At 39.1% G+C, this 20,006-nt stretch overlaps 2 protein-coding genes across 2 annotated transcripts; one reads left to right on the forward strand and one right to left on the reverse strand.

Annotated features, from left to right (window-relative positions):
- Window positions 1-767: 767 nt before the first annotated feature.
- On the reverse strand, window positions 768-3,875 carry LOC116714558 (macrophage mannose receptor 1-like). The gene is made up of 6 exons (XM_032555198.1): window positions 3,602-3,875; window positions 3,243-3,289; window positions 2,712-3,083; window positions 1,695-2,039; window positions 1,488-1,585; window positions 768-1,383 (listed from the first exon to the last, which is right to left on the reverse strand). Exons 2-6 carry the CDS (start codon window positions 3,274-3,276, stop codon window positions 1,276-1,278), a joined length of 957 nt encoding a protein of 318 aa, XP_032411089.1. The 5' UTR covers window positions 3,277-3,289; window positions 3,602-3,875; the 3' UTR covers window positions 768-1,275.
- Window positions 3,876-14,647: 10,772 nt separating this feature from the next.
- Window positions 14,648-19,930, forward strand: LOC116714567 (putative C-type lectin domain family 20 member A). Its single transcript, XM_032555209.1, has 6 exons — window positions 14,648-14,708; window positions 15,169-15,216; window positions 17,482-17,886; window positions 18,249-18,590; window positions 19,441-19,529; window positions 19,603-19,930. The coding sequence occupies exons 2-6, from the start codon at window positions 15,180-15,182 to the stop codon at window positions 19,684-19,686; spliced, it is 957 nt and encodes a 318-aa protein (XP_032411100.1). The 5' UTR covers window positions 14,648-14,708; window positions 15,169-15,179; the 3' UTR covers window positions 19,687-19,930.
- The last annotated feature ends 76 nt before the right edge of the window (window positions 19,931-20,006 follow it).

A 20,006-nucleotide genomic window follows, 5' to 3' on the forward strand; every position in this document is an offset into this window, starting at 1 on the left:
GTAACTCAATGCAATTGGGATGGACTGTGCAACAGTGTCTGACAATAACAGAGCATCATTGGGATGTTTTCATTTGTTTCATGGATTCATGTTAATATATCTAAAGAATGTTTCCAACACTTACTTGAATCTCTGCTGTGAACAGGAATGCAGTTCTGATTAATTAAAAGGGCCCAACCTGGTCTTTTTTGATATATGGAAACTATAATATATATATAATTTTTTCCTTTGCTTTATATTTGCTCTACTAGAGGATTTGTCTTAGTACAAGATCTCCGAAGAGGAGCTCTCGTAACCAAATAGGGTTTGACATAAACAATTAAATGGGAGTTTATGTATGATAAAGTCTTTGCCCCCTTATAAATTCATATCTGGTTCTGCTACAGTTTAACCTCTTAACTGGCAGAGTCCCATCCATGGGACAAATCTAGTTTGTTTGAATACGCTGCCTTTTTCGCCACCAGTTAATTAACAATGAATTACTACTTTTCATCTTTCCTTTCCTTCAAGGCCATTTACTGGGTTTTACTTCCTTATTATGCAAATACTTGCAAAATCCACAGCACCAGCCTCCCGTGTCATTTTGTTTTCCCCTCAGAAGTAAATCAAGTGTTGCTGATTGTTGTATTTTTTCTGTCAGAAAATCACACGTCTGCAATGGATTTTGGTTTTTAATTGAGAAAAAAGCACATTACTATTTCTAGATCTTTTCCATGATTAAAATCTTTTAAGGACTTTGGTGAAAGGAAATATCAAACCAGGGCAGATAAGTTACTTGATTAACTTTTATTTTTGTAGGTTTCTCAAGCAAAAAAACAAATAGTAGAATATAAATTCACATAATGCTATGCTAGGTAAGCCGACTTAAATATTAATGCATCCTTTAGAAAAACATAGAAGATAACAAGAACGAAACTTATTAGTAATTCGGGTAGATGAGTTTCACAAAAATCTGAAATTAACTTTTTATGCACCTAAAACACAAATAGACAGCAAGGAATACAAAGATTGTGTTTAAAACCATTTAGTTGTAATAGTAATTGAGACAATTTTTTGTGTATAAGTTTCTACATTCTTATTACTTCTGATATTTAACAGCAACAATAAATAGGATAATCATCACATTGTTTCTAAAATATGGTATTTTTGCTGGAAAAAAAGAAAATTATTAAAGCGTTATCAGCTACAGCAAAATGTTGTTTTTTTTGCTACCACCCTGGTTGGTGGGCTTTTACATCTTCAAGTCAGAATCTTAGCAGTCCTGCTGTATTCCTCTCATGGGTTGTGTTTCTCTGTTTCCTTGATGAAAACTCTTCCATCTGAGTGTTTTTTCCAGTTAACATGGATGACATCATTCACATTTTCACTCAGCCTTTGCTTCATCTGGGGTAAAGAAAACATCCTTTTTAACCAGTATATAAATGTAGTTTAAGCTAACTGAATCAAAGCATATCTACACTTGAAGGCTTGACATCTGGAAGACTTACTTGCTCCAAGATGCTGTTTTGCACTGTAGGGTCATTCAGATCTAAAGTTGAGTCCTGCAGGCTGATCCCCAGTTTCACAATCTGCAGATTAGATTTTTCTAAAATTCAAAATGAAACCAAATCATTTGTCAGCGTTGCTTAGAGACTGGTTCTACAGTTTATTTATCCATAAGTTTCAGGCTGCACTGATTAGAAACTTTTACTTACTGCATTTGCAGAGGAAAGGCTGCATTTCTGTGCACTTCCTGTCTCCCCATTTACCAGATTCATTCTTCAGCAAAGCAACACAATATTCACTGGTTTTTGTATATACTGGTTGGGATTGCCTCCAGTACCTTAGTGAAGAGTCAGTCAGGTCTGACCAAACCCAGGGGTCTCTGAAGAGACCAACAAATACTGAATTTCCATTGGCTACTTTCTGGACTGTTGCGTATTCTGCGTCATTCCTCAAGCTGACCAGGTCTGTGTAATTTCTTCTGCAGAAATCTCGAGCAGTGGTCCAAGTCATCGGCTGTGGACTGAGGATGTACTGAGCTGCTCCCTGTTCTGAACCTGAAAAGAACATTTTTGTGTTTGCTACAACAAAAGCAATAGCGGGAATGCACCTAACAGGCATCTGCAGCAGTGTTTTTGTTATTCTTAGACTGTTTAATTCACACAGATTAATAGAAAAATCTTTGTCCAAAGTAAACAAAATCTACTTTGGACATATATCAGTTTCTATGTGGACAAGAGGTACAAATGCAGCAGAAACATACATCCATCCTTTGTCTAACTGTTATCTGAGATTGGGTGACATAAATAACCCAGACATCACTCTGCTGAGCAACACTTCCCAAATCATTCGAGGGGGGTCACAATGCATTCTCAGGCTGATAGGGACATCACTGACTAGGCAGAAAATCTTAGTGTTACTGCAATTTCCATGTCAGAGTGTACATGGAGGGCATTTTGTTTGTACATGGAAGTCAAACAGAACGCTTGATAATGATGGAGTCAGCCACAGTTAGATATCCAATATGGCTGCTGAAATAATATGTTTGTTTACACTACTGATTGTTTGCATTACATAAAACCAGCGAGACACATACTGTACAACATCTCTATGTAAACATGTTCTGATATTTTTAGTGAGCACAGTTAGGCTCATTTGTGTGTTGTTATGCATAATTGATTGTCAGCGTTTGCATATTATTAGGAGAAAAATGTAAAAGGAATACTCACTATCAAAGCAGACTGAATATTTGGTAACAGGACAAGAGACTGTAAAAAGTTTTCCAGAATCGTAACCACCACAGTTGTCGGCACCTAATGAGCTCCATATTAGGTGATTTTTTTCTCCATCATTGTAGAAATCTTTGTCTGCTATAGACCAGTGCCAGTTTGAGTCGCTTCCTCTGTGCAACCCAATCCATACGGCATCACTGTAGTCATCTCCAACACTTTGAAGAGCCATATCCATCTCATTCATGTCTTCCATGGTGGCCAGGTCAATGCACGTTTCCCTGCAGTAGCTCTGCGCCTCCGTCCAGGTTTTTGGAGTGTGGAATAAGACATATTGGTACTGATACACACAGAGACAAAGAGAACAAAGTCCTGTAGAAGAAAAGTAGGAAGTGTAAAAAGCAACAAGGATTAGTTTTAAATTCTTGTCTGAGAAGATAAGTGTTTTGTTCTTTTAGAAAATATGCTCTGGAGGTGACACATGTTTTAGACACGTATAAAACAAATGTATAAAACTTGGAGAAAACTAACCTGCAAGAATCATTAGCTTTATGACATTTTCCATGGCTGCTATGAAGCTATGGGAAGAAAGAAAACTGAGATTAACTTATTTATATAGCAAAGTATTTAGTAACGTTGTAATAGTGGCTAATAAAATAGATAGAGAGATGTTAATGTAACGTGCCATGTATGATTTCTTTCTATGAATTGAATTTATTTAGAAATGTCTAAATTTTAAATGTATAGTATTTCAAATTATAATTACCTTAATATTTGATTTTTTTTAACTAAATGAGCAACAATTTTATAATCTAACCACTGTAGCAAAATAAGAACAAAAATACAAGGTGCCAAAATAAAGGCATAAAGTAAATAGAAAATAATCTTACCTTATGTTTCCTGAGTCCTATGTTCAGCAATAATAGAGGTTACTAAAAATTAACTTCTGAATTAAACTTTTGTTACAGTAGCTGTGCAAAGCGTGTTTAAAGGTGTCTCTGAATGGTGTGTGGTGGATGTTTTGTGACAGTTGTCTTAAGTTACTTGCTTTTCTTCTTCTGTATGGAAAGCAGCATGCAAATGACAATAAAGACCAGTAATCCACATTCCTTTTTCCCCACTGACATCAAATAAGATTAAACATTTACTTTTTAACAAACATTACGTCTCTTTCCAAAATGCCAAAATAAAAAGACTTTATAGGATTTTTTTATGACTTTCTTTTAAGTAAATATAATTTGTATTTAAACAATTTGGAAAAGCCTGATCTTGGTCAACTGACTTGCAAGTCGTCAGAAGCAACTTAATTATGGATCATTATGTTTGAATAACCTTGAAACATGATGATCCATAATCATGTTACACAACCTTTTACATAGTTGTGTAAAAAGTTTGATTTTTAACTTGAAGCAAGTCCTGGTATGGAACAAACAAACAAAAAATAATATTTATTTATTTAAATAAATAAATATTTTACTAAAGTTTGCTTTAATAAAATAATGGACCAAAGAGCTTTTCTTTTGTTGATCCACTCTTAGAAAGTTTTACCATATGTTTTCTGAGCTCCATGTCCAAAAATAATAGTAGCTACTGAAAATTCACTTATAATGAATTTATCTTTTCTTCATTTGGCAGTACAACATGTGCTTAATTTTACTGGTCAATTAGTCAGGAAGGCTTTCAGACGATCAGATCTCAAGAGATTGGTCTTCTAATCCGTATGCAAAGCAGTATGAAAATTAAAGGTAAGATCAGGTATTTACTTTCTCAATAAAAGTTAGATAACTTTTCTATTTCTTACCAAGAACAAATCAGAACAAACATTTCCTGATTTTAGGGTTTCAGTCTGATTGCTTTTGTTTCTATGCCTGCTCCTGGTTCAGTCAGTGATTGGATGATAGATTATTGGTAGGTTATTGATATCAGTCCTGTGTGTAAATGTCCAGTATTATTTACTTGAGAGGTTCCAAAAATCAAATATCCAAAGAGGATATTTGCTCAGGAGAAACAGATGAATATTTTCTGAGCTCTATAGAGTGAGCAACCTCATGGAAATAATTTGGTTAAATTTGCAAAATGAAGGGACTGGCAGGTTTCCAGGGTATTGTTGTTCCCATCCTTTCTGAATTATTTACTTCTGAAGTATTTACTGTGGTGGTATAGAAAACTGTAAAGATTATTTAAAGTAATCTGTAAAGTTCTTAATTGGGGTGGGTGTTCTTAATTTTGGGATATGTTTAAATTTTCTCCAAATAATTATAATAAAGAGTCATGTTCAATAAATTAGAATATGCATTTCAGTGAAGATTGTTTCTTTTTTCAGTTCAAAAAGTACATTTTTGAAAGACAAAAACATTTCTGTGTTAGAATGGTAACTTTCAAATTTTACATGTTAAAAAATATTATATACAAAAGATTTAAAAGATCAGTGTTTTCTTAATTTGTATAAAGTGCCTTATTTAGTGAATTGAGTTACTAAAATTAATTCAATCTGGAGAGACTCAGACGGAGATGAGAAGACAATTAGAAGAGTTTATTGACAAACAGAATTTAAAGTCTTTGGCGCTCGGGCCCCGGCTGGGGATAACGGTTATCGCAGCGTTAGCGATAGGCTTCAGATGAGCATCCCCGATGCTGTTAGGAACGTCATCCCCCGGGGCCCGGCACTGGTGGTGGAGGTTGAAGAAGGGTGCGGGCCTCAGGACCGGGCGAATGGAGGAGAAGGGGTGGTGGTGGGTTGAGCTCGGCTGGAGAGCGAAGGACACCATGGATGAAGGTCCTTATCAGCTGGGACTTGGTCGGTGATTGGACGTGACGTGGCTTGGTCCGGCGTTGATAGGTCGACGATTGTGGGCAGGTCGCTTCAATTAACGGGTCCCGGTGGGGATAAAAGAGTCTTCCAGTTTGAATTTGCGCCTAGGCTTCATTTCAATCTGGAGAGACTCAGACGGAGATGAGAAGACAATTAGAAGAGTTTATTGACAAACAGAATTTAAAGTCTTTGGCGCTCGGGCCCCGGCTGGGGATAACGGTTATCGCAGCGTTAGCGATAGGCTTCAGATGAGCATCCCCGATGCTGTTAGGAACGTCATCCCCCAAAAAGAGGCCGAGGCCGGGGCCGAGGCCGTGAATATAAGGCAGAAAGTAAAAGGGGGAAAGAAGTTGCGCTGACTTTGGCTACCGAGTTAATAACGTAAAGGAAGTGACATGACAGTTAAAGGAGAGGGAGAGTAGGACGGGAAGTGAAGACCAGCTGGGAATGCTGCAGGGCAAGAGGCGGTAGAATACACAAAACACAGGGCATAGGGACGTGGTGTGAGAGCCGGCTGGGGATACGGCAGGACAAGGGAGGAAGGGATGTTGGGAGGTGACGGCCGGCTGAGGACACAACGGGGCATGGGGTAGCAGAACGCAGGGCATAGGGATGCTGGAGGATGAGCCGGCTGGAAATGCTGCGGGACTAGTGGGATGGACGTGGGCTGGCGATAGTTGGCAGAGGACACGGCAGGGCATGATGATAGGAAAGCCGGCGGGGAATGCGTGGGGTGAGAATGAAGGGATAGAAGCAGGGCTTAGAAGAGGGGATGCTGGTTTAAAAAACGCCAGCATTAACTAAAGAGGGTTGTAGGATGAGGGGAGCAGGGCATAAGACAGGGGATGCTGGTTGAAAAACGCCAGCATTAACTAAAGAGGGGTGTAGGATGAGGGGAGCAGGGCATAAGACAGGGGATGCTGGTTGAAAAATGCCAGCATTAACTAAAGGAGGGTGTAGGATGAGGGGAGCAGGGCATAAGACAGGGGATGCTGGTTGAAAAACGCCAGCATTAACTAAAGAGGGGTGTAGGATGAGGGGAGCAGGGCATAAGACAGGGGATGCTGGTTGAAAAACGCCAGCATTAACTAAAGAGGGGTGTAGGATGAGGGGAGCAGGGCATAAGACAGGGGATGCTGGTTGAAAAACGCCAGCATTAACTAAAGAGGGGTGTAGGATGAGGGGAGCAGGGCATAAGACAGGGGATGCTGGTTGAAAAACGCCAGCATTAACTAAAGAGGGGTGTAGGATAGAGGGAGCAGGGCATATGATGGGGGGTGCTGGTTAAAAAACGCCAGCATTAACTAAAGCAGGGTATAGGATAGAGGGAGCAGGGCTTAAGATAAAGGGACGCATTGAATAGAGGAGATGGAGCGGGGAAAAGGATACGGGGCAGCTGGCTAGAAAAAGAAGCCAGCTGGTAGCGGCAGGGCTTAGGAGGTAACGAAGACATGGAAGGGACCAGCAGAGGAAGGAACAGGACAAGGGATGAGGGGCAGCTGGTTAGAAAAAGAAGCAAGCTGGAAGCGCAGCGAGGCATTAGAGGAGAGAGGCAGATGGCTGAAGGACAGCTGGGAATGGTTCGAGGCATAGGGAGAAGTGCCGCTGGGAGAAGAGTGATCACTATGGGTGAGCGGGGACACAGCGGGGCAAGAGAAGGTGGAATGCTGATGGGTGAAGGCCAGTAGAGGTGAAATAATGATACTATGGAGTGATATTACTGATAGAGAATGAGATCCCCCCAAAAAGAGCTGAGGCCGGGGCCGAAGCTCAGAATTAGAGGCAGGAGGAGCTAGGCTAACTAGGGGCTTACGGGCTATGTCTCGAGGAGTAATTAGAAGATGATTGCAGAGATAGAGGTAAGAGATGAGAAGATGGCAGATGAAGGTGAACAAAGGTAAAGTGGATGCTATGAAAAGATATGTTAGCTGGTGGAAGGAAGCTAGCTGTGAGATAGCAAAAGAGGATGGGAGAATGAATAGACTAGAGTGAGAAAATAACTGCCTGCTACTGAAGGTGGGATGCTGATGCTAGGATCAGACTCAGAGGGTGACGTTAGAGGAAACGGGCGAAAGACAAGATCATTCTAGAATGAACCTGAAAATAAAAGTGTGAAGGACGATGAGGGGAAGGACATGCATCACGTTTGCTGCATAAGAGTGTGCACTTTTGCCTGAGGTTGACCAACCACCACCAGTGGATCGTGCAGTGCTCGTCTGGCACTGAGGGAAGCTGCGAACACGGAGGAGAGATACTCATTACGTGAAAAGAATACTGAAGATGAACTGGGGATTTTTATATATATATGCCCATATATAAATTATGTAAAATTTTTTGCACTTATTGGAATAAAGAACAACGACTCGCCAGATCTAGATCATCATCCATGTGTTTATCTTCAGTTACATTGGTTACTGCCACGCGACTTCGCGGGTCTTTCCGACAAATCAATCGAACGCTGCAGCTGATCAGAAATGCTACTGATCGCGTTCTCACTAAAAACCAGGAAGATGGAGCACGAAACGCCAGTTTTAAGATCCCGACACTGGCTCCCTGTTGCCCAAAGAATTGACTTTGAAATACCATTGATAGTTTGCAAATCACTGAACGACTTGGCACCACGAAACAATGAGGATCTGCCGTAAAGCATCAACCTCCCAGGCTCATGAGGTCTTTCGGTTTGAGCCGCTCTACGACCCCGGGTACAGGCCAGAAAGAGAAGGAGCATTCAGCATCTAAACCCCACGGATTGGAGCAACTCCCGGGAGACCTTAAAACAGCTGAAACACGACTTTGATTAATCTCGACTAAAACCCGCCTGTTTAGAATGTATTGGAAACATGCTCAATTACAAAGTTAATGATGGAACTTGACTTGATATAATATTTTGTTTGTTGCTTCCCTATGCATGACTTTGGTTCTTGAGCTGTTATGATATAAAAGCACTTGCGCTGAAGACACCTTGCTGCTAAAAAGCTTTGTTGAGTGAGATCTTTAAATACTACAGCAGCCACAAGCATCCGGTAAGGGATGAGAGGAGAGATTTCTGGTTCGAAATTTATTAAATAGAGCTGTATTTCTACGAGAAATACAGAAGATGAGACAAATGAAGCTATTATTTTCACTCGCTATGGAGTTAATTTTTTTTTTTTTTTGTACCAGCAGATGGCAGCGAGACGACAAATAAACCGCAAAAAACGTTATCGTGATGATAACTCTTTAGATTGACATACCTGAATTTAAGTTGCTCGGATATACGAATCCTGCTTGAACGCGGAGAAAACTTACTTTTATTCGTTGACCCGCTCCCGGTCTCTTGAACAAACAGCTCTGAACGGCCTCTAACGATTACTTCATAACGCTGAACGTGAGCTCTTACGACAACGGCTGATGCAGCTTGAGAGTACAAGGAACCAATCAAGGTAAATGTGAATCGGACGGTTTCCTGAGCTCTTAAAGCGCAGTTATGTTAATCCATTTACGACATGCTATACGATAGGAATTTGATTGATTGATTTGGCTGGCTAGTTGAAAAGTGCCGTGCGACTACTTGACTTGGACCCAGGCGATGATGAGGGGGTTTGGTTCCTTTATAAAAAGCCGTGGCTTCAGGGCGGCTTGTAAGTGCTGATGGCCGTGTTAACGAATCCGTAAGGGAAACCGGAGGGTGCTTTATGATGATTAGTTCAGAAGCGAGATGGAACGAACGCATCTGAGCCTGGAACCTGAGTGAGCTAGAGAACAAGCTGAGTGAACCAGGAAGTGGCAGGATAATCTGAGAAAAAATGGTATGCAGATTTCAGATGAGAGATGAAGCGTAAAAGCACTGGACGGGACATGAGCTTGAAATATGAGAAAATGGGACAGCTTGCTTATTAGCGGAGAACCGCCCTGGCTCAGGATAAAATTTAACGGGTAGGGCGAAATGAATCTACGAGGCTGAACATGTACCACAACATCGGTAGCCTGCAGGCTACTTGTCAACGAGCTTAAGGTATTACTAGAGTCGACTTTCAGCTATCTGTATTACTAGAGTCGACTTTCAGCTATCTGTATTACTAGAGTCGACTTTCAGCTATCTGTATTACTAGAGTCGACTTTCAGCTATCTGTATTACTAGAGTCGACTTTCAGCTAACTGAATTACTAGAGTCACCTTTTAGCTAACTGAATTACTAGAGTCACCTTTTAGCTAACTGAATTACTAGAATCACCTTTTAGCTAACTGAATTACTAGAGTCACCTTTTAGCTAACTGAATTACTAGAGTCACTTTTTAGCTAACTGAATTGCTAGTCACGTTTTGGCCATCTGTAGTACTAGAGTCGCCTTTTAGCTAACTGAAGTGCTAGAGTCGCCTTTTAGCTATCTGTATTTATGAGAGTGAACTTTTAGCTATGATTGCCTGTATCAAACGGCCCTATTCGCCTCAGTCGGTTGGTTTGGGGAAACATTTGCACGGTTCTTTGCGTTTGCTGATTGTTGCCGAGGTTCTAACGCGCCTGCGCTCTCCTTCGCTGCCCTCTGGGTAACCCAGCGCGAGCGTCTCAGCACTCATGATGCGTTTAAAGGCGGCTTGGAGAAAAAGGCCACGACATGAAAACATCAGATAAGCAGTTTTAACTGCGATAAAGAGCGAGAACACATGCATGGGAAGTACGGAAGCCCCCAATGTAACTAATTGATGTAAGAATGATGAAGTTTGGAACGCAACCTGAAAGGCGCATGCGAGTAGGGCCTGCGAGTTCAGGAAGGGGATAAACTAATAAAGTTCCTACGTTTTGTCGCGTTGTAAAGAGTGAATGAGGCACGTGAAGGCTACATCTTACCCCCGAAGCCCGAGGCGGGCGTGGCGTGGGAAGTCCGATGGGAGGTGCTGACGGGCGGGCTGACAGCGGCCATGCGGATTTGAGCCAAAGCGGGGAACCAGTGGGAAGGCGGTGCGATGAACGCTGGCGGTGGAAAGGAAGATGGTGGACGATGAGCTGGGAGGAAACGGCAGCGTAGATCGAAGCAGCGAGACGTTGAGGCCCGGCCGGGGCGGAGAAAGGCTGCCAGGGGATGTATGCAACGTAGACGGTGGGATTATGTGTCCACTTGCCAGAGACAGATCGTGAAGCGGGTGGCATAGGAGCGAGGGCCGGTAGATCCCAGATCGGCGAGAGAGCGGCGGGAGAAGCTGTCTGGAATGAATGAGGCCTGGACCGTAAGGAACTCTTCTTCCATCTGAGGAGCGTCTGAAGGAAAAGAAGGCGCCGAGCCCGCGGCTAAGCGGCTTTTGTGACTGACATTAGAGGTGGAAGGACGAGCAATGACGACGAAAAGGATCTGGTGAGATGGCTGACTGAGAGCTGAGGCGTGCAGCTGAACAAGTTGAGCTCGGCTGGAGAGCGAAGGACACCATGGATGAAGGTCCTTATCAGCTGGGACTTGGTCGGTGATTGGACGTGACGTGGCTTGGTCCGGCGTTGATAGGTCGACGATTGTGGGCAGGTCGCTTCAATTAACGGGTCCCGGTGGGGATAAAGAGTCTTCCAGTTTGAATTTGCGCCTAGGCTTCATTTGATATTACGTTGATCTGATTCATTCAAAAGATTTTTAAATCTGTCACGTTGAAGAGTTGCAAATTACAGGGAAATGCTAATTTGTTCCTTTGAGAAAACCCTGGCTGTGAAAAAGTTAAATTTTCCTTTCTCCATCACTGTGGACACGGCAAACAAGTTTAAAAGTCCATATTTGCATGATTTTGTAAATAATGACACTCTAATGCAAAGTTAGCATTTTTAATGGACTTTGAATCCAACTTTTAAAGCAACTTTGGATTAAAATTGTCATTGGGGCCTGCCATGCAAAGCAATGGCAGGAACCTATTACTATTCTCCCAATTCTTTATTTTTCTTCCGTAACCGTTAATGTGGCTCATACTGCTGCGTGCACACCTACAAATGAGGTATCAAAACGTGCAGAAAATTCACGCCATTGGAGCTATTACTTTTGGTGGGATTCGAGGTTAACGTGGCGACATAATTCGCAAAAAACTACGAAAAAAACCCCATTATAAGTCAATGGGAAAAATCCTACAAATACCCTATTTTTGAGGATTTTCTGTGTCGTCACGAATTCACGTAGAAATGCCATTCAAATTTCATTTTGTAGATACGTCCGTGATCTCTTCAAAAGTGAAGACGGCTCGTCGATACCAATTACGGTTTGTCCACAATTTGTCTCTAAGCGACCCAAAGTTTCTCATTTTTCCTAAAATTAGAGTGCGTCTCTTCCTGAGTGCCCCTCTGCTAGAGTGAGAAATGAAGACAATTTTTCACCCCAAAATAATTTTGAAATCGCCATCACGCCTACAAATATCGCACGATTGGTATCAAAATCGGTCCTCACATTGATACGCATGTCTGCTCCGGTAAAATGTTTTCGAAATTTATCTAGACTGTACGGTTTTCTGTCACGGTGCTTCAGAGCAAAGTCATGCGACAGGATTTTCTGAGGCTGTCTCAGGCTCTCTCCCATGTATTTGACTACAATTTCAGATCTGGGCAAACCATTTCTTTCTCTCATCACTGTTATTGCTGTGAGTGACGTAGAGATATGAATCTCGGGAATATCGCAGAAGACACATTGCCCTCTCATACGCTTCAAATGGTTTTCGAATATGTATTACGGTTCCCGAACGGAAAGGATTTGTTCCCAATGCTTTTTTTCAGTTAAACTGGCTGGCTGAAACAGAGTATTCTCTGCCCCAGCCTCTCACTAACAGTTCACACTTTGGTGAGAAAATTATTTACCATAGCAACGGAACTCAAGAGGCTATTGGCTGGTGGTTAGGACTACAAATACGCATCACTGTAGTTCTATCTATAGTGGAACGCTCAGTTGAAACAGATCAGGACTGAACTGGCCTTTAGAACTACTTGCTGCTATGGGCTGTATATAACTGATTTAACTCAGTAACTGTTACACATGGGATTAGTTTGGAACTTTAAAATTAAGCATACTGAAAATTTCAAAATAAAAGCCTTGAATATTTTTACATCATGTAATTGCTCTTTTTGGCTTTATATGACTTTTTCATCCAAAGCACTGATACACATGGTATTAGTTTGGCCCTTTGAAATGAAGCATACTGAAAATTTCAAAATAAAAGCCTTGAGAATTTTTACATCAGGTAATTGCTCTGTTGAGCACTATATAACTGATTTAGCCCAATGACTGTTATACATGGGATTAGTTTGGACCTTTGAAATGAAGCTTAACTAAAAATTTCAAAATAAAAGCCTTGAATATTTTTACATCATGTAATTGCTCTTTTTGGCTTTATTTGACTTTTTCAGCCAAAGCAATGTTACACATGGATTTAGTTTGGCACTTTGAAATGAAGTTTTACAAAAATTTCAAAATAAAAGCCTTGACAAAAATTTTAAATAATACTGAATGGTGCACGTCCACCTTACTTAAAGTTCTTGTGATTCTCCACATGCTATTGATTACATTGCAGCGTTCTTTAGCATTGATGCTAATTTCTAGCATGACAACGCCGGGCCCAAACCGACGGGCACGGTTTGGCAGGCCCCGGTTAAATTTCTTCAGAAATTTTCTAGTTTATTGAATGACATTTCATGACAACAGTCATAGACATTAATAAAGACTCCTTCATGTTCATGACAGATGTCATGTTTATGAGAGTCATGTCAATTTTATGCACATCCCTTCAAAGTGTTACTGTTTTGTCTTATACAGGTGTACTAAGAAATTTGCAATTGAAACTAGTTTCCGTTTTTTATAAGCTGAATTCTTTACATATTAGATTTGATCCTGTTTTGTGTTACAAAAACGACAATTTAAAAGGTCTTGGCAAAGAAACAAGAAAACTAAAACCACCAGATTCAGAAAATTAATGTCGGAACATCAGTTTGTTATTGGAGGACATTATTGGGAGACAAAAAACCCCAACAAAGATTAGGATGAATTTATTAGAGTGCCAGTTAGTCCTTAAAGCCAGGAAGTTACTGGTTTGAATCCAAGCTGTTTTCATTTTATGCAAACATCTGATTCTACAGGCAACAAAAATGATCAAAATACTTTTCAGCAACAGCAGTTTCATATTTCAAATTGTTCAATTTTTTTTATCCTCTGGATCAAAATAATAATAATAAAAGGGATTCTCTTAAGGTAGATATTAAAATCCCAATAACACTTCCTATGTATGTATAAAAATAGGCAGCAGGAATCCAACGTGAGGTCCATTTAATTTTTGACTTTACCATGACGTTTTAATGTGGTGCTTTTATGTTCCTACAGTGATCTGGAGTCAAACACAGGCAAATGGGGCAGCTAACTCACTTCCTAAAAATGCAAATTCAGCTTGTTTGAATAGGAAATTATGTTTTCAGACACCAACAAGCTGAAAGTAAATGAAGTAAACAAGGTTCAACATAAAGCTCTAAAATAATGGAGTCAGACTTGGGTTCTAATGAAACAACCAGCAAACGTGACAAACGACAAAAAGTTTAGCATTTTTCATACTGGATATTTAGACGTAAAAAATTCAATCTGTGTTTCACACCTTTCTTATTTGGTTGTGCTACTTTTTGTATTTAGAGTTAATTTTGCTGACTTGATGCCAATTAAAACTTTGCTGATGTTAGAAAACAAACAATCTTCCCGTTCACACAAGCTAAAGCTTTTATCTTAAATATTTAATGAATGGTTGTTGTTTTTGTAGGTTTCTATGGCAAATAGCTTGTTTTCTCATTAAAAAATTGAGCTTGGCACTAAAATTACTAATGTTTCTAAATGAAATAAAACTTCCAACCTGCATGCCAGTACTCAAAGTATGACAGTGAGTCAGGGCCATTGTAGAAAGAAAAAAAGAAAATTTCAACAAAATAACTCAGAAATTTTGAGATTAATCTCAGAAAATTTCTGCATTTCAAAAGTTTAACATTTTCAGCTTTTGGAGTTTAGAAAATTCCTTGTAAAAGACAAAGTATTGTCTTTTATCTAACTTCTTGAATGTACTCACTTGTAGAATTGTGTCATTTAAATAACCTACAAATATTATATCTAAATGTCAACATTTGCATATGTAAATTTTGTGACAAACTGCACATTTCTCATCTTCTTCCCATCTTCAAAAGCTGAGATGTCAACCTTGGAGCAGCAAGCTGCTAACGTCGTGAGTATTGCTTTTACATTTTAGCAGCTATTAACAGGTTGAAGTTTTGATTATTTTTGATAGGTTTTGTTTCATCAGCATTCATAACAACGTATTCGACTAATTTACCAACAACTGAGAGTTTATCATTTTAAGCATATTTTCCAGAGACCAATTGTCTTGTAAATTCAATTTATTTATATCTAAAAATTTAAATCAACTCCAAAACAAGGGAAATTTTGTATTGCTTTTTGTCTAATCACCTGGCTCTGGTAATGCTATGATTTGAATTGTGTAAATCTAATTAAAAAGTTCCAAAAAAATCTTTTTAAAAATCTAATAAATGTAAATTAGACAGAAACTTATATTTTGCTTGTCATTTTTTATTTACTCTATAATGAGTAAATCAAAGATTTCTTTCCATTTTATACAGGAGTATATTTATATTTTCTAGATGTTTTATAATTGTTTGCTTTTGCAGAAACTTCTACAATGAACAAACAAACGGTTGGAACGGCACTCCTCTTTGGTAAGAGCCTAAAAAACAGCTAGAGATGAGAAATCTGGTGAGAGAGAAGTTAAATAAGCATCTGTTTATAAAATGTAATTACTAATTAGCGAAGTAAAATATCTAAATTTATTTCACAACTTCACAAGTATTTTTTTATTGCAAAGTAATCTTAGTTGTTCTTCATCTTTCCCTATGGAGATGACCGGCTGCCAAGACCATAAGAGCTGGAGGCACGACTTAGCATTGTCCATCATGCTCGTGTACATGCTGCAATATGTCACTGTTCCTCTCCCACAGCAGAGCCTGCCATTAATTCGCAGGCTAGTTAGCATGGCCACCGATGATAGCAGATAATGGTTTCTCCACCATTAGCACAACTGCAGCAAAATAGCAAACTTTAGCTTGTACACACTGGAACATTCATGAGCATGATTGACAGCACTAAGACCCTTCTCCTGGTTCTGATTGGTTGTTTCTAACCAGAGGGAGTATTTCAGTAGATGGCAGTAGGGCCACATGGTGGAGACATAGGAGTTTGATTTTTTCACACATTATCTGTCTCATGTTATTGGCATTTTGCAACTACATCACCTAATTACGCTGAGGCGCCATGATGGATGTGGGAAGTGAGGGCAGGAGTATGCAAGCGTTTTTGCCCGTATAGTCTTGGCTCTTACTTGTTCAAGTCACGATAATTTGTCTGTGGAAGTAGCACAGCTAGTTGGGGTTCATAGACGCCAGTATTTACAAAATCTGGAAATAACTAGCTTAAATACTGATCACGTTCTTCCTCCTGACATGTTTTCTGATTTGATTAAATTGCACCATTAGGTTGCACCAAAGGTTACGCTACATTATTTATACCAACATGTCTTTAATTTTGTTTCCAGAGCCATAAGAGTACTAAGCTCCTCTTAATCTTTTATTTCTATTGATGCATTTTATTGTCATTTACTTATTTGTTTTATTATGTGTGCGCAATATGTACATTTTAAATGTGCAGTTGAATGACAAAGTCTGCGTATGTCTTACCAGTTAGGCTACGCTGGTTGCGCATTTTTCCTTGATTACAAATAATTAGCTGCGTACCTTGTATAAAATAATATTTTATTGCACCCGACTAAGCTTGCTAACTTATTAAGTATATGAACGTTAACCTTCTTACCTTGTAAAATGTTTTTGCTGCAAATCCGCGATCAAGCCGAGGGTTTGCAGTCATGATTGACAGCTGCTGCTATCCTTCACCGTCTGTTTTCCTCATCAAGACGATAAAATGAAAAGTTTGGTTATCATCCTCATCCGTTTGCCGACAGCCCAGCACCCTGTGACCATTTTGACAGTCAAACCAACAAAATAAAACGATATTAGGCAACAAATTCGGTTTTTTGACAGGAACTAGCGGGCTCACTGGTTGTTTTGACATCCATCATGGCGGAGCGCGCAGCGGTCTGAAGAGCGTGACGTCACGCGCCAAAGGTCAAATAAATTCGCTTCATGGAAATTCTCCAATTTCGAAAAAAACTTGTTTTAGCTCTAGCCCGAGGTAGCTTTTGATTTATTTCACAAAAGTGCAATGGAAACACTTTTTTCCTAACACACGAGTCACATCAGCAACAACCGGATGTTGTCGCTGGCGCAAACCACGAAGAAGAAGACAACAGCAGATGGTGCATCTATGCACCACAAATTTGGAACAAACTTCCAGAAAACTTTAAAACAGCTGAAACACTGACTTCTTTTAAATCTCAACTAAAAACCCACCTGTTTAGAATTGTATTTGAAATGTAATCAATTACAAATTTATTGATGTAACTTGACTTAATGATTGATTCTATATTGTATTATGTTTCTGTGTTTGTAATGATGTAAAGCACTTTGAAATGCCTTGCTGCTGAAATGTGCTATACAAATAAAATTTGATTGATTGATTGATTGAACAGAAAGTACAGTAGTTGGAGGTTCATGGTGCGGCATGTTTTTTAAAGACAGCGTTAACAAACATATTCGCATGTGATTTAATGGAAACATTACAATTGCTAAATTTTGTGAGGGGTGGCGGTTTCAGAATATTTAAAAAGTTTTGTGCACATTTGTAATAGAAACGTAGCTATTGCTAGCTAGCTATCACAAATGCCTGAAGAGGATCACTATGCAAAATCTGTGTGGTGGGGTGAGGGATATGTGATCATTACTCCTGTAACAATTTCCTACATAAAGCACAATGTAAGCCATAAACCTAATTCATTAATCATTACCTTCAACCATTTCTTTTTCAATATTCAGGTTTTTGCCTCGGCTCCTGCTTGCAGTTCCCTCTACGAAAGTACTACTATGTTAACCAGTTAGTGACCTGGCCTAAAGCTCAGCAGTTCTGCAGGGAGCATTACACCGACCTGGCCACGTTTGAGAGCTTGGACGACATAAAGAGGCTGCAACCTAATATTTCCTATTCCTGGGCATGGATCGGACTCTGGGATGATCCGAATGCCTGGCAAACTGCAATGGGCAACAAGTCCAACTCCTGGAGATGGTCTGCAACCAGAGAAACCAGTAAAACTGGTTACCGGTTGTGGGGCACTGGTGATCCAAACTTCAAAAATTCAGGGGAGATGTGCGTGTCAATGGCTAATGCTGGGTACTGGTATGATGCTAACTGTGAGATGAAACGCGAATTTATTTGTTACAAAGGTGAGTAAAAATTTAGACTCTATATATTTTGGTATAGAAATGTGAGGTTAATTTAAATTTCACTAACTTTTGTGTTTATTACAACAGAGTACAGGGCCACGCAAAAATATAAAAAAATGAAATACGAGAAGAAAGTCATAATATTACGACTACTGTGACTTTATTCTCAAAATATTGTGACTTTATTCTAGTATTACTTCTACTTTATTCTCACAATATTTATTTGCTTAATATTATGACATTATTCTCATATTGTTATCACTTTATTCTCGTAATTTTATTTATTTATTTTTTACTGTGGCACTAATATTCTGTCGTAGTTAGTTTCTTTTAAAATAAAACATGCTTTTGTTTTTATGCAGTCACAGAGCTCAATGTGAAACAACATGTGTTCATCGCAACTCCGGCAACATGGAGTGATGCTCAGAGTTACTGCAGAACGCATCACACCGACTTGGCAATGATTGAGAACGAGGCAGAAAACTCTGCAGTCAAACAGTTAATTCCAGTTGGAGTCGATGTTTGGATCGGGCTGTACCGAGTGCCGTGGAGCTGGTCTGACAAGAGTCCCAGCCTCTTCCGACGATGGGTCTCTCCTGAACCAGACAACTACGGGGGTATTCAGAACTGTGTCTGCGAGAATACAGCACATATGTGGGGTGATGAAAAGTGTAGTGCCACCAAAGTCTTCATTTGTGAACAAGGTGATTGTTAAATAATAAGATGTTATGACAAAAAACTCTGTTTTTAACAATGTTGTAGTAGGAACAAACTTTGAGATAAAAATTTCTAGAGGAAAAACATTTATGAGGTTGAAAAGCAAATTTTCCTTGAAAAAAATTCTGAAAGTTTGAATGTCAGAAAATTTATAGAAAAAAATACGTAAATTTTGGAGTTTGAAAAGTTAAAAATTTGCTAGAAAAAACTGAAATTAATCTCAGAAATGTCCTAGAAAAGTTTGGAAATGTATGAAATTGAAAAGTTATAAGTTTGCTAGAACAAAACTCAGACGTTAAAAAACTTTCTAGAAAAATCTTGGAAATTTCAGAGTTTGAAAACTCAAAAAAATTTAGACTAATCTCAGGAATGTCTAAGAAGAATGTTAGAAATTTATGAGATACAAAAGTTTAAAAAATGCTGGAACAAAACTCAGAAATGTCAGAAACAAATTTGGAAAATTCTGAGTGAGCTCTTGAAGAAAACTCAGAGATTTTGAGATTAATCTCAGAAATTTTAATGAAACTTGGAAATTTCTGAGTTTAGGAAGTTAAAAATTTGCTGGAAAAACTTACATTTTGATAATCTCAGACATTTTCTAGAAAAAACTTTGAAATTTCAGAGTTTGGAAAGTCAAAAAATGGCTGGAAAAAAACTCAAATTTTGATATGAATCTCAGAAATTTTCTAATTTTTTTTTTTTAAAGTAAAGTTTTTACTTTTTAGATTCATAAATTAACTCACTTTTCCCAGATTTACTCCTTTTTTCTACAAAGGCCGTAAAACTCCATCACAGTTTTGTCTTGTGGTTGTGACATGGATTATTTTTTCTGCTCAGTGGTAAAAACGAGCACCACTGTGAAAATGACGATGACAAGCGACGTCGATCTGACCGATCCAGCCGTCAACGCCCAGGTCCTCCAGCAGGTAAAGTGACCACGTTCCCTTTTACTTGTCTCAATACAAATAAAGGAACGTAACAAAATGTTCCCTTCCTCAGCTTGGTGCCTTGCTGACGAACCAGGGATGGACTGATTTCAAAGTGAAATGGAAGATTGTCTCCAAGAAAAACAAAGAAAACTGAATGCAGCAAATTAATTACATCTGCTGATTTACAGGCCTTGTGTTTTTACCTTTTGCTCAATCAGATTGCAAATTATTGTCATAGAAAGTAATGGTATCTTAGGTTTTAAAGGGGATCTATTACTCAAAACTCACTTTTTGTACGTCTTTATACTTACATTTGGGTTTCAACTGCTTCTAAAAACAGATGAAGTACTTCAAAAGACTGTTTTGGGGATCAATAAAGTCTTTTTTACTGAATTGAATTGGGAAAAAAACAAAACACCCAGCTATATTTAGGCAGTAAGTTAAAGTTTTTTGGTTTCTGAAAATTGAGTTTCA

Source organism: Xiphophorus hellerii, chromosome 3 (assembly GCF_003331165.1).
Source record: "Xiphophorus hellerii strain 12219 chromosome 3, Xiphophorus_hellerii-4.1, whole genome shotgun sequence".
Lineage (NCBI taxonomy): Eukaryota > Metazoa > Chordata > Actinopteri > Cyprinodontiformes > Poeciliidae > Xiphophorus > Xiphophorus hellerii.